The sequence below is a fragment of the Scardinius erythrophthalmus genome, assembly GCF_964197995.2.
Source record: "Scardinius erythrophthalmus genome assembly, chromosome: 20".
Lineage (NCBI taxonomy): Eukaryota > Metazoa > Chordata > Actinopteri > Cypriniformes > Leuciscidae > Scardinius > Scardinius erythrophthalmus.
In genome coordinates this window covers 27,308,235-27,320,065 of record NC_138240.1, presented here as the reverse complement: position 1 = coordinate 27,320,065, position 11,831 = coordinate 27,308,235, and the positions used below count along the sequence as shown (strand labels likewise).

The window sequence follows — 11,831 nt, the reverse complement described above, 5'->3', positions numbered from 1 at the left end:
ATAGGGCTGTCTGTCTGTCTGTATTTTTTTTTTCTTGAGAAAAATTAACGCTCTTGTGTACCTAATATTTATTCAAATGAGTCCATATTAAATCAAATCACAAGAATTGAATTGAAATCGTGAAATTTGTTTCAAGAAATTAGTAAAAAAAAAAAAAAAAAAAACCTAGCTTACCAAAAATTGTACCATATAAACATTGTAAAATGTTGTCACTAAACCTAATACAATTCAGTTTAGTTACTAAAATGTTTTGACAATCACAATACACTTATACTTATGTGATTATAAGTTTTTTTTTGCAACCCCCCCCACCCCAAACTCCAATTTAAACTCAAAAGTATACAAAAAACAAAAAAACACTTTTACAAATTGAATGGTGAATTGTTAATTTGCATACACAAGCAGTAACTGCACTACATGTACATATTCACAGGAATGATTATTGTAAACAAGATTTAATTTTGATTTATTTATTTACCTACCCACCTCTCTCTCTCTCTCTCTCTCTCTCTCTCTCTCTCTCTCTCACACACACACACACACACACATACACACACACACACACACACACACAAACACACACACACTAACCCGACCCCTAACCCTACCCATCACACACAAGCACACAAGTCAAGCGTTTTTTGTCTATAAAACGCCGATAGCAGGCTGGTTGAAACCCGTAGTTGTTGGGACATCAGAGACCGTTTTGTCCAGGAGGGCAACATGTTTATTAGCAATAGCTAACGTTAGCTCCGTAGTGTCCGACATTTTGAGCCATTCCTACGCTTGATTTTTTCCCATCGGACTTCAGTAAAGGGCTGCTGACCTTTCCCACCATCTTTTCCGACATGAAGAATACACTTTCCGGGTGTTAATCGAGCTTGATCGCCGCTATCAGATGAAGATGCGCTGCTTACGTCCTCCTCCATGTTTACATGTGCGTAGTGATATTGGCTTGATTTCAGCTGTGACCTACTTACATTTTCGTTGCTGATTGGTTGAAAATCTAGCTCAACAGTTTTATATGTCTCAATACGCAGTCAATATAGTGCGCCAATAAATTACAATTTCTCATTAACTGCAGGATAATGCGTGGAGAACTTTTTGCTTGGATACTTTTTATTAACGTAGAACATATTGAGCAAAAGAAAAAGTAGTGCCCCACTTGGTGGAACGAAACCCTATTTCTAGGCCTCTTTTAGGCTAATGACAGCGGCCTATTGTGGAGGTGTACAATTTTGTCTCTAGTGTCTTTGGACAGCTCTTTGGTCTTGGCCATGTTAGTAGTTGGATTCTTACTGATTGTATGGGGTGGACAGGTGTCTTTATGCAGCTAACGACCTCAAACAGGTGCATCTAATTTAGGATAATAAATGGAGTGGAGGTGGACATTTTAAAGGCAGACTAACAGGTCTTTGAGGGTCAGAATTCTAGCTGATAGACAGGTGGTCAAATACTTATTTGCAGCTGTATCATACAAATAAATAGTTAAAAAATCATATATTGTGATTTCTGGATTTTTTTTTTAGATTATGTCTCTCACAGTGGACATGCACCTACGATGACAATTTCAGACCCCTCCATGATTTCCAAGTAGGAGAACTTGCAAAATAGCAGGGTGTTCAAATACTTATTTTCCTCAATGTATATACGCTAAGCAACTCCCATTCTGGTGGGCTCTGATGCGTGAGGGCGCAACGTCATACGGGGCTCAGTGGTAGGCTGCTTTAGTTGCCGCAGGGCAGCCAATGAGCACGCTAGACAGCTCGCTCTAGGTCTGCTAGCTGCTGCACTGCGTTGACAATAAATAAAAAAATTAAGGATAATTTTTTGGCTTCATATCTCGAGAAAAGATGACTTTACCCGTAGCGTAAGCAACTTACGCAATACGAGAGAACCTCTCGTAAGAGAACCCCCTTTTTCAACATTCAACTTTCTTTCAAATTACGCACGGAAAATGCAGTTGTAATGCTGAGAACATTTATTTGTTAACCCTTACAGCTTTGGAAATCATTAGAACGGATCATAAAGACTGTCAACTGTGTGGAGGAATAAGTTATTTTTAACCACTAGCACATTTCCACTGGTCTCATATTTGATGATGTTCCAGTCAATCACGTTTCCCTTCGGCACATACGGTTCCTGATTAGAATAAACTGCCTTAATCTGACTGCCAGAGAGAGCATAATCCCACATGTGCACAACTGTAATTTCACCTACAAAGCTCTGCTCTGCTTCAAAGGCACCCACATCTGAATCAGGGTCCTGGCCGAGCAGAACGGTGCCACCAGGACTAACGGAGTGACCTTTCCTATAGAGCTGGAACACACTGCGCCTTCCATCCATCCAGAAAGCAGCAAGACCAGTCGCAGAGTCCCAGGTGAGGCACAGGTGAGTCTGGAAGCTGGAGAGAGGAGGCAGGAGGAAAAACGCTCCATTGCCGCTGAGGTAGAAGGAAAAGCGGCCATCTTTCTCCCTCCAAACACTGAGGGCATCATAGCCAGGTGTGCGGTAGGCGAACAGAATGATCTCCCTCTCACCCTGGAGCTCCGTCGCCACACGCATGCAGAGAGTAAACGCTGAGAGACTCAGTGGCTTTTCAGGAGTGAGTTTAACAAAGCTTGAATCCGTCTGGGTTGGAAAGAAAAGCACTTTTCCACCAAGACCCACTGCAAGACAACACACAAAATGCTAAATAAACTCTTTTACAAGACACACTAAATCCTGCTCCTGCCAATCCATGAAACTTAATGTAAAATGTGGTACCTTCAGTAGCCGCTGCTGTCAGAGAAAGCAGACAGAAAAATAAAAACAACATCTTTCTACAGTAGTTATGTTACATATGAGACTGAAGCTTCAATGTACGTATCACACATGCGACACAATTTCTAGTGAAGCCCTGTATCAGGGGGTGTATTGGTTAACTAGAGTCACGTGATCGACGACAAATGAAGCCTCACTTTCTGTCCAATCACGTGCGCGTTTCGCTTTGGGTGTCAGAAGGCTCGAACCCAGAGCTTATTTAACGAGTCATTGTTGGCTCGGTCTGGTTGATGGGTTTGTGAGGAGAGAAAATGAATTTATTTAATGAACAAATAAAACACAAACATGTAGGCCCTAAGGCTTTTGTACACATGCCATTGACACTATGGAGTGCACTGTAAAAAGTTTAACTATTATTTACTCAATTTTATTGGTGAAACATTTTTACACTCAAAAAATTGAGTAAATTTTAAAGCTGTGAAATCAATTAAATATACTGTATGAATTGAGTAAATGCAAGTAAAAAAATTAAGTAAATCTGAGTAACTGCATCTGGTACATTAACAAATAAAATTGAGTAGAAATAATTTAACATTTAAACATTAAAAAAACAATATTTATGAGTAATATTAACTGTTTTTATTAATGAGTAATATTAACTTTTTTATTTTCTCTAAACCTTTGTAAAATAGTACTCCAGACAACCACCATTATACATTACATTGGCCTTTATTTTCAATGAGTACAGCAATACAGCACATTTTAGACTGTTTTTTCATGTATACAATATTGCCTGCATTTAAACTTATTTAACAAGTAAAAATGAAATATTTAAACATTCAGGTAGCCTAATTCAAGTGTAATCAACCACTCTGTTATCCAATATCCACCGAATCTGCGCTGGTCCTCATGCCGGAGACAGACTCGCGCTCTGCGGGTGAACTTTGAACTTCATACCACCGTCCTGCGTTTCACTCACAGTCACTGTCTGAGGCACAGCCGAAATATACTGCGAGCGACTGACATAACCTGCCAATAAACAAAAAGTGATAGTTCTGAGGACATTTTATCATCCAAATGATAATAATTATATTCATTATCATTATGAAAGTCAGTCATGTGTTTATGCAAAGCGTTTCAATCCCCCAAAAAGACAAACGCGGCTCTCGTCTCGTTTAGGTGTCGAATTACGCCTCTGTAGGCTATGTTGTTTTGCATTAAATATGATTTAAAGCACAGTAATGATTTTATAGATAAAATAAAACATACACCAACCTGAATTTCACAGTGAAAATTAGGGGTGGGAGATATTGACCAAAATGAATATCTCGATATTTTTTTCCAATATCTCGATATCGATATTCAGACGATATTTTTGCCATCCTTCAAATAAATGTGTGCAAACTGGCAAAGAAGGTCCAGTTGGTCTTTTGACTTGCTGCATTTTACCTATGTAGGCTATAGGCTAAAAGAAACAATAAAGGAGCTAACTAAACAGAATCTGAGGAAGCCCCAATCTTTTTCCACTTATTATATATATATATATATATATATATATATATATATATATATATATATATATATATATAAAACGGAACTAGGCACCTTTTGCAACAGTGATTATTAAATCAAACAACAATATTGTTGATGATAAATTCAAAGTAAAAAAAAAAATATTTTCAAAACGCTATAAATCCATCATTTTTTTCCCCAAAACGCTATAAATCCACCCCCCCCCCCCCCAAAAAAAAATGATGGTTTGTCTTTTAAAAAAAGTCTTTTGTCTTTTATTTTTCGTGTTTGCATTTATGAGGAAAAAACAATATTACGTGTCAGTTCTCCATTATGGACGCGAGTGCTCTGAAAACGGCAAAAATACTAAAGACTTTCAAACTTTCACAGAGACCTCAAAACAAAAAGCACAAAGCCTTTCTTTAAAACGAATTTCGTTTTGTATTAATTGTATCTTAATTTTAATAAATTTTTCATTAACCAATTTCCTGGATTTAATACATTAAAATTAAATATAAATATAGGCTAGCAATCACAACATAAGGCGCCGGTGCTTGAACTGGAGATTATATCATCATGAACCGAACCGTAGCCTACTCGCCTCCAGTGGCGTTTTCTTGCGGAGGCCAAGGGAAGCCATGCTTCCTCACTTTTTCAGAATATAATCGTCATTTAATAAACACTTTTGTTTTCACAGTTTACGTAATCCTGTCATCTCCTCATCGTCTCTCTTCATTCATTACTGAGCGTTTTATGATGTGTAAAACAGCGCCCCTATAAAAGTGACATGGTGAATGAGCGTTGAAAACATGGTACTACACCCTGTGTCTGTGAGGAGGCCAGGCTGAGTTGGCATCCCTTGATAGAAAAAAAAAAGAATGATTAACCAATCAAGTGACGCTATGTCACGACACTGCTCCCCTGTGATTGGTCAGGACAGTGTCAAGGGAAGCCATGAACTTGTTGGCATCAGGCCAATCACATCACGTTATCATCGTCAATGAATGAATGAATGAAATAGCGGAAGATTTGTGGATTTGTGTTGACATCTTGTTTAGCTAGTTAGCTAAAATTATTAATTGTAATTATGGAGGGTGGAGATTTGGACGTATTTGATAAAAAAATATTTTACTAAACTGCCTCTACAGCAGCAACTCAGAATTAAATCCGATGGCAGGCCAACACCAAAACTAAATGAAAAAGGTTATCTTCTTGTTGCTTACCGTCCGTTTCCTATCTATCTGCTAATGTTTTAATGAAAAGACCATAAGATGTTTAAGAGGACTGACTGACTGTCTGTCTGTGTGTGTGTGTGTGTGTGTGTGTGTGTGTGTGTGTGTGTGTGTGTGTGTGTGTGTGTGTGTGTGTGTGTGTGTGTGAGAGAGAGAGAGAGAGAGAGAGAGCGAGCGAGAGAGAGAGAGCGAGCGAGAGAGAAAGAGCTCGTCTGGTCTGAACTGCCCATTTAGCGATGTGTTATTTTTTTTAATGTGATTATAGTTCTTCTTACTGTTTCTTGCGTGCTTTGATTAAGCAGCATGTGAGTGCACTTTGTTGTTTATTGTTTGTGAATAACCGCTATTGTATATCCTTAATGAGCGTCACACCGATTTAAGGGTGTATTAAATGAAAAAGGTTATCTTCTTGTTGCTTACCGTTGGCGTTTCCTATCTGCGAATGTTTTAATAAAAAACACCATGAAAGATGTTTAAGAGGACTGACTGTGTGTGTGTGTGTGTGTGTGTGTGTGTGTGTGTGTGTGTGTGTGTGTGTGAGAGAGAGAGAAAGAGAGAGAGAGAGAGAGAGAGAGAGAGAGAGAGAGAGAGAGAGAGAGAGAGAGCGTCCGTGCTCAAAGTGTTGGATTGTAACAAGCATAAGTCCCGGTAAGATGATGCTGGGCGCTCTAATAGTTAATCCAAATAGCAACATATAAATGGTAACGTATGATTTTCTGCCCCCACCCCTTAAAACATAGAGGTTGTGTCTTAATTGGCTTCCTCAGAAATTTTCCCCACGCCACGCCACTGCTCGCCTCACAGGCCTAAAAAATGTGAACTATATTTACAGAAAGCTGGTTCTAAACAAAACCATCCAAAACAAAATAAAACTATGTAGCCTAATAAATGTGCATTTCTCCGTTGCGTTCACAGCCTACTGCGAAGATTGCGAGTCATTATAGCCTATCGTCAACTTCATCTTTGCAGCCGACACAGAAATTAATAAACAATTTAAAATGTCTTATTGCAATATTTTACATATTCATAATCATTACTTTTGGTGGATCTTTGAGGCAGCTTTTTAGGTTTATGGCGTTTTGGAAAAGAGCTCTTCACGTAACGTTTCACCAAGGCACAGCGGGCAGCGGCCCTTCAGCACATAAGAAAAAAAGAAGAGAAAAAGCGTACGGGCTTACTATTTACGAAACTTTGATGTGGTTGAACAGGTGAAACAGTCACAAATTCCTCTGCAACTCAAACCTTCTCAGTACGAGTTATGAAGGAAGAGAACAGCATTACAATTTTCAGCGCGTCCTCCTCTGATTGCTGTGTTCTGACTGAAAAACTGCGTGCAGGAGCACATGCGCAAACGGTTTGTAAAATGTCCTTTTGTAAAATGACATATGATAAAATAAAAATAATTCAAATATCATTTTAAAAACGGTTTTGCGCATGTGCTTCTGCGCGCACTATTTCGAATTTACGTATGCGTTTTTGACGACGCGGGACTATGGGCTGGGCCACTCGGAGGTTGCTTCCGCAAATAGTACTGCCCTACAGTATTAAAAATCGCTACATATAATTGTTTAGAAGGTTATTGTGTGCGTTATTTGTTTTCTCTTTAACTTCTTTCAGCTCTTTTCATGTTTGGGGGGTCGGATTGTACAAATTATGAAATATTCGATATCCCAATTTTGCATATCGTCCAGACAACAATTTGGATATTATCGTCTAAACGATATATCGCCCACCTCTAGTGAAAATGCACCAAATCTGCGACGCTGAGAAGAGAGCTGTTGTTCTGGAGACTGTAGAGTTCAAACAGCCACGCTCACTCCAACCGTCGAGTTTTCGTCACGTCAGAGGGTGGGGGAGGGGGGGGGGGGCATTGTTTTAATTGAGTAAACTTACTCAATTTTAAGAGCGTGTTAAATATATTAATAATATTGATTTGAATTAAGTAATTTTTTTTGTTTCTTGAAACAGATCAGTTTAATTAAACATTCTCAAATATTTTGATAGAAATTTCACATATATATTAAGTATATTATAAAGAAATAATTGGTTAGTCAAATACTAAATTATTTTATTGAAAAAAACTTAAATATATCTGTAAATTTTAGATAAAATTAACTGTTGGATTTTTACTCAATTATTTTGGTATGTTTAACTCAAACAATCAAGTAAACGATATACAGAGATTTTATTAAGTTAATAAAGTTAAAAATTTCTGTAATATTTACTAAGCCACAGAATATTTTTTTACAGTGTGTGTTGTGGCTGCTTCATCTGCCAGAGCTTCTAACACAGGATTCTGGCTGCTTTATTTGAAATAAGCACCAGATGGCGCTGTTCTCGACACTTTCGAAGCTTTGAATCTTTTCCCGGAACAGTCTCACTGAAAAGCCTCGGTGATTCTTGAGGCTTCATTTCCCCATCCCTATTTTGCAGGTCTGGAGAAAAAAAAAAAAAGTGCAAAAGAAAATCCATTACTCCTTTAAACAGACAAATTTTTCACTGCTTCATTGTTATTGACATTAAATTACAACTAAGAGTTCAATCACATAAAAGAGACAAAAAAAAAAAAGGTTCAAGCTACAAAAACGTATAAAGTTCAGCAGGTGTATCAGAGAGAAGATATGGTTCAAATGACACATTGAAGATTATATCATCATGCTAATCATGATCTGGCTAATTATACCTTATGACCGGAAGTCAGACATCTCTAGGTTTCAGCGCCATAGAGAAATATTGGAAGATCCACAGCTCTCATCGGTTTGATGGTGTTTATGCTACAAAAATGAGCTTTAAATTCACTATACTCTGTAAAATAATTTGCTGCTGCATTAAATTAAGTAGGCCTATAATCCAAATGGCTGGTAGCTAGGCTACAGTCATTTCAACTGTTAAATCTTAAGTGATGAATTGCTTTGACTTGTGAAAGTGAAAACTGCTAAACTTATGTATGTAAGTTCCATCCTCAGATACCTGGAATCAGGATAACAAGTACCCCAGGAACACCGGTTTACCATTTTTATAGCATAAACACCATCCAACCGACAAGAGTGTTGGATCTTCCAATATTTCTCTATGGCGCTGAAACATAGAGATGTCTGACTTCCGGTCCCCATGTAACTGATACTCAACTGCCATTGGCTCATCTGGGTTGGAGGGGAGGGGCTTACCAATAGGTCAATTATCTCAGTTAACTCAAACTCGATGCTAATCATAAACAACAGGTGTGTTTGAAGATATAATTAGCCAGATCATGATTAGCATGATGATATAATCTTTGACGTGTCATTTGAACCAGATCTTCTCTCTGATAACACCTGCTGAACTTTGTAAGTATTTGTAGCTTGAAACTTTTGTTTCATTGTCTCTTTTATGTGATTGAACACTCAGTTGTAATTTAATGTCACTAACAATGAAGCAGTGAAAAATTTGTCTGTTAAAAGGAGTAATGGATTTTCATTTGCAGTCCCCTCCCCTTCAGACCTGCATAAAGATGTTGCTTTTATTTTCCTGTCTGCTTTCTCTGACAGCAGCGGCTACTGAAGGTACCACATTTTACATTAAGTTTCATGGATTGGCAGGAGCAGGATTTTGTGTGTCTAGTAAAAGTTTTTGTATTTTGTTTTGTCTTGCAGTGGGTCTTGGTGGAAAAGTGCTTTTCTTTCCAACCCAGACGGATTCAAGCTTTGTTAAACTCACTCCTGAAAAGCCACTGAGTCTCTCAGCGTTTACTCTCTGCATGCGTGTGGCGACGGAGCTCCAGGGTGAGAGGGAGATCATTCTTTTCGCCTACCGCACACCTGGCTATGATGCGCTCAATGTTTGGAGGGAGAAAGATGGCCGCTTTTCCTTCTACCTCAGCGGCAATGGAGCGTTTTTCCTCCTGCCTCCTCTCTCCAGCTTCCAGACTCACCTGTGCCTCACCTGGGACTCTGCGACTGGTCTTGCTGCTTTTTGGATGGATGGAAGGCGCAGTGTGTTCCAGCTCTATAGGAAAGGTCACTCCGTTAGTCCTGGTGGCACCATTCTGCTCGGCCAGGACCCTGATTCAGATGTGGGTGCCTTTGAAGCAGAGCAGAGTTTTGTAGGTGAAATTACAGATGTGCACATGTGGGATTATGCTCTCTCTGGCAGTCAGATTAAGGCAGTTTATTCTAATCAGGAACCGTATGTGCCGAAGGGAAACGTGATTGACTGGAACACCATCAAATGTGAGACCAGTGGAAATGTGCTAGTGGTTAAAAATAACTGATTCTGATCTTATTCCTCCACACAGTTGACAGTCTTTATGATCCGTTCTAATGACTTCCAAAGCTGTAAGGGTTAACAAATGTTCTCAGCATTACAACTGCAGTGTCTGTGCATCATTTAGAAGAAAGAGTTGAATGTTGAAAAAGGGGTTTTACTGCTTTTAGTGGTCTATATTTTAAATTTGCAGATTACAGTACCAGTCGAGAGTTTAGATGCGTAACTGAAAGATGTTTCTTATGCTCAAGGCTTCATTTAATCATACAGAAAAAAACAGTAATGGTGAAATATTACAATTTAGAATAAAGGTGTTCTATCGTCAATATACCTTAAAATATAATTTCAAGTATATTTGGTATAAATATGATCAAATGGTATATCTGTGATCAAAGCTGAATTTTCAACATTATTTTAGTGTCACACGATCCTTCTGAAATCATTCTAATATGATTTGCTGCTTTATCAATGTTGGAAATTTTTTATATTTTTGGATTTTTTTTTTTTCAGGATTAATTGGTGAAAGTTAAGAACAACAGCATTTATTCAAAATGGAAGTCTTTTATAACAATATTAGTCTTTATATTTATCAATTTAACACATCCTTCCTGAATAAAAGTATAACTTTCTCTCATAAGAGAGAAATTACTGACCCCAAACTGTTGAACAGTGTTTATTGTTACAAAAAATAACAATAGAAAGCCTTTCTTTAACATTGTAATATTTCACAATATTAGTGTTTTTTTCTGTATTTTTGATTAAATAAATGTAGGCTTGATGAGCATAACTACCAAAAAAAAAAAAGTAGTTTCCAAACCTTTGACTGATACTGTATTTTTGTGTGTATATATGTATGTATACCTCTAAACGATGTGGTCCATTATGTTGATAATTTATTTAGTTCATGAAAAAAAAAAAGATGATCAAAACAGCTTGTTCAGAACAACAGACCTAATAAAGGAACATATCACCTATTTCAAAAGAGCTTCATTGGTAAAAACTCTCAGATTGCAGGTGTCTTTGGCTCTATTGACTTTTATTGCAAAAAAGTACCATTATATATTTCTTTCTTTTGGTAATGTGTTTTTGACAACATAGCCTACATATTAATTCATCTCTTATAAACACCTGCACTGGATTATCTAGTTTATTTCCTTTACTCGACTCTCCAACCTCAGAAAACCTTCACTGATGTTGCTGTATATGATTGTTCAGATAATTCATAAGGGAAATTCATCTGATCCACTGCTGCTGTCTGGTTTTCACATGCAGGCAGTGCATCGTGAGAAACACCGACTCATGGCTTGAGTAATGGAAGTCTGCATTCATATAAAGTTCCAACATCACATTATTAAACCACAAACCTATGCACAGGGCCGGCCCGCGGAATAGGCAAATGCTAGGGGCGCCACTCATCCATAGGGGCGCCAGAATGAGGGTTTTGGGGGTATACAGTACAGGCCAAAAGTTTGGAAACATTTGGCTACTATTTTTAATGTTTTTGAAAGAAGTTTCTTCTGCTCATCAAGCCTGCATTTATTTGATCAAAAATGCAGGAAAAAAATAATATTGTGATATATTATTACAATTTAAAATAATTGGTTTTCAATTTATTATACTTTAAATTATCATTCATTTCTGTGATGCAAAGCTGAATTTTCAGCATCACACATTGTATGATTTTTAAATAATTAATGTGCATTTTATTGCATGACATAAGTATTTGATCAACTACCAACCAGTAAGAATTCCGGCTCTCACAGACCTGTTAGTTCTCCAGCCCTCCTGTTCTCCACTCATTACCTGTATTAACTGCACCGGTTTGAACTCGTTACCTGTATAAAAGACACCTGTCCACACACTCAATCAAACAGACTCCGACCTCTCCACAATGGCCAAGACCAGAGAGCTGTGTAAGGACATCAGGGATAAAATTGTTGACCTGCACAAGGCTGGGATGGGCTACAGGGCAATAGGCAAGCAGCTTGGTGAGAAGGCAACAACTGTTGGCGCAATTATTAGAAAATAGAAGAAGTTCAAGATGACGGTCAATCTCCCTCAGTCTGGGGCACCATGCAAGAT

At 37.9% G+C, this 11,831-nt stretch overlaps 2 protein-coding genes across 5 annotated transcripts; one reads left to right on the top strand and one right to left on the bottom strand.

Annotated features, from left to right (window-relative positions):
- Positions 1-2,013: 2,013 nt before the first annotated feature.
- LOC308681021 (C-reactive protein-like) lies at positions 2,014-2,818 on the bottom strand (the record flags this gene model as incomplete). Its single annotated transcript, XM_081349542.1, has 2 exons — positions 2,014-2,669; positions 2,767-2,818. The coding sequence occupies 2 exons, from the start codon at positions 2,816-2,818 to the stop codon at positions 2,014-2,016; spliced, it is 708 nt and encodes a 235-aa protein (XP_081205668.1).
- Positions 2,819-8,768: 5,950 nt separating this feature from the next.
- On the top strand, positions 8,769-10,857 carry LOC308680191 (C-reactive protein-like). 4 transcript variants are annotated; one of them, XM_081348184.1, is made up of 3 exons: positions 8,769-8,833; positions 8,971-9,049; positions 9,140-10,857. In XM_081348184.1, exons 2-3 carry the CDS (start codon positions 8,998-9,000, stop codon positions 9,754-9,756), a joined length of 669 nt encoding a protein of 222 aa, XP_081204310.1. In that variant the 5' UTR covers positions 8,769-8,833; positions 8,971-8,997; the 3' UTR covers positions 9,757-10,857. The 4 variants fall into 4 exon arrangements, with proteins under 4 accessions (XP_081204310.1, XP_081204308.1, XP_081204311.1 ...); XM_081348182.1 differs by having other exon boundaries at positions 8,948-9,049; XM_081348185.1 differs by having other exon boundaries at positions 8,986-9,049; positions 9,140-10,737.
- The last annotated feature ends 974 nt before the right edge of the window (positions 10,858-11,831 follow it).

Bases quoted from the DNA above. Each gene is read 5' to 3' on its own strand.
- LOC308680191 (XM_081348182.1), top strand. From the start codon at position 8,953: ATGGATTTTCATTTGCAGTCCCCTCCCCTTCAGACCTGCATAAAGATG. The intron at 9,050-9,139 runs GTACCACATTTT...TTTGTCTTGCAG, and splicing joins GACAGCAGCGGCTACTGAAG to TGGGTCTTGGTGGAAAAGTG.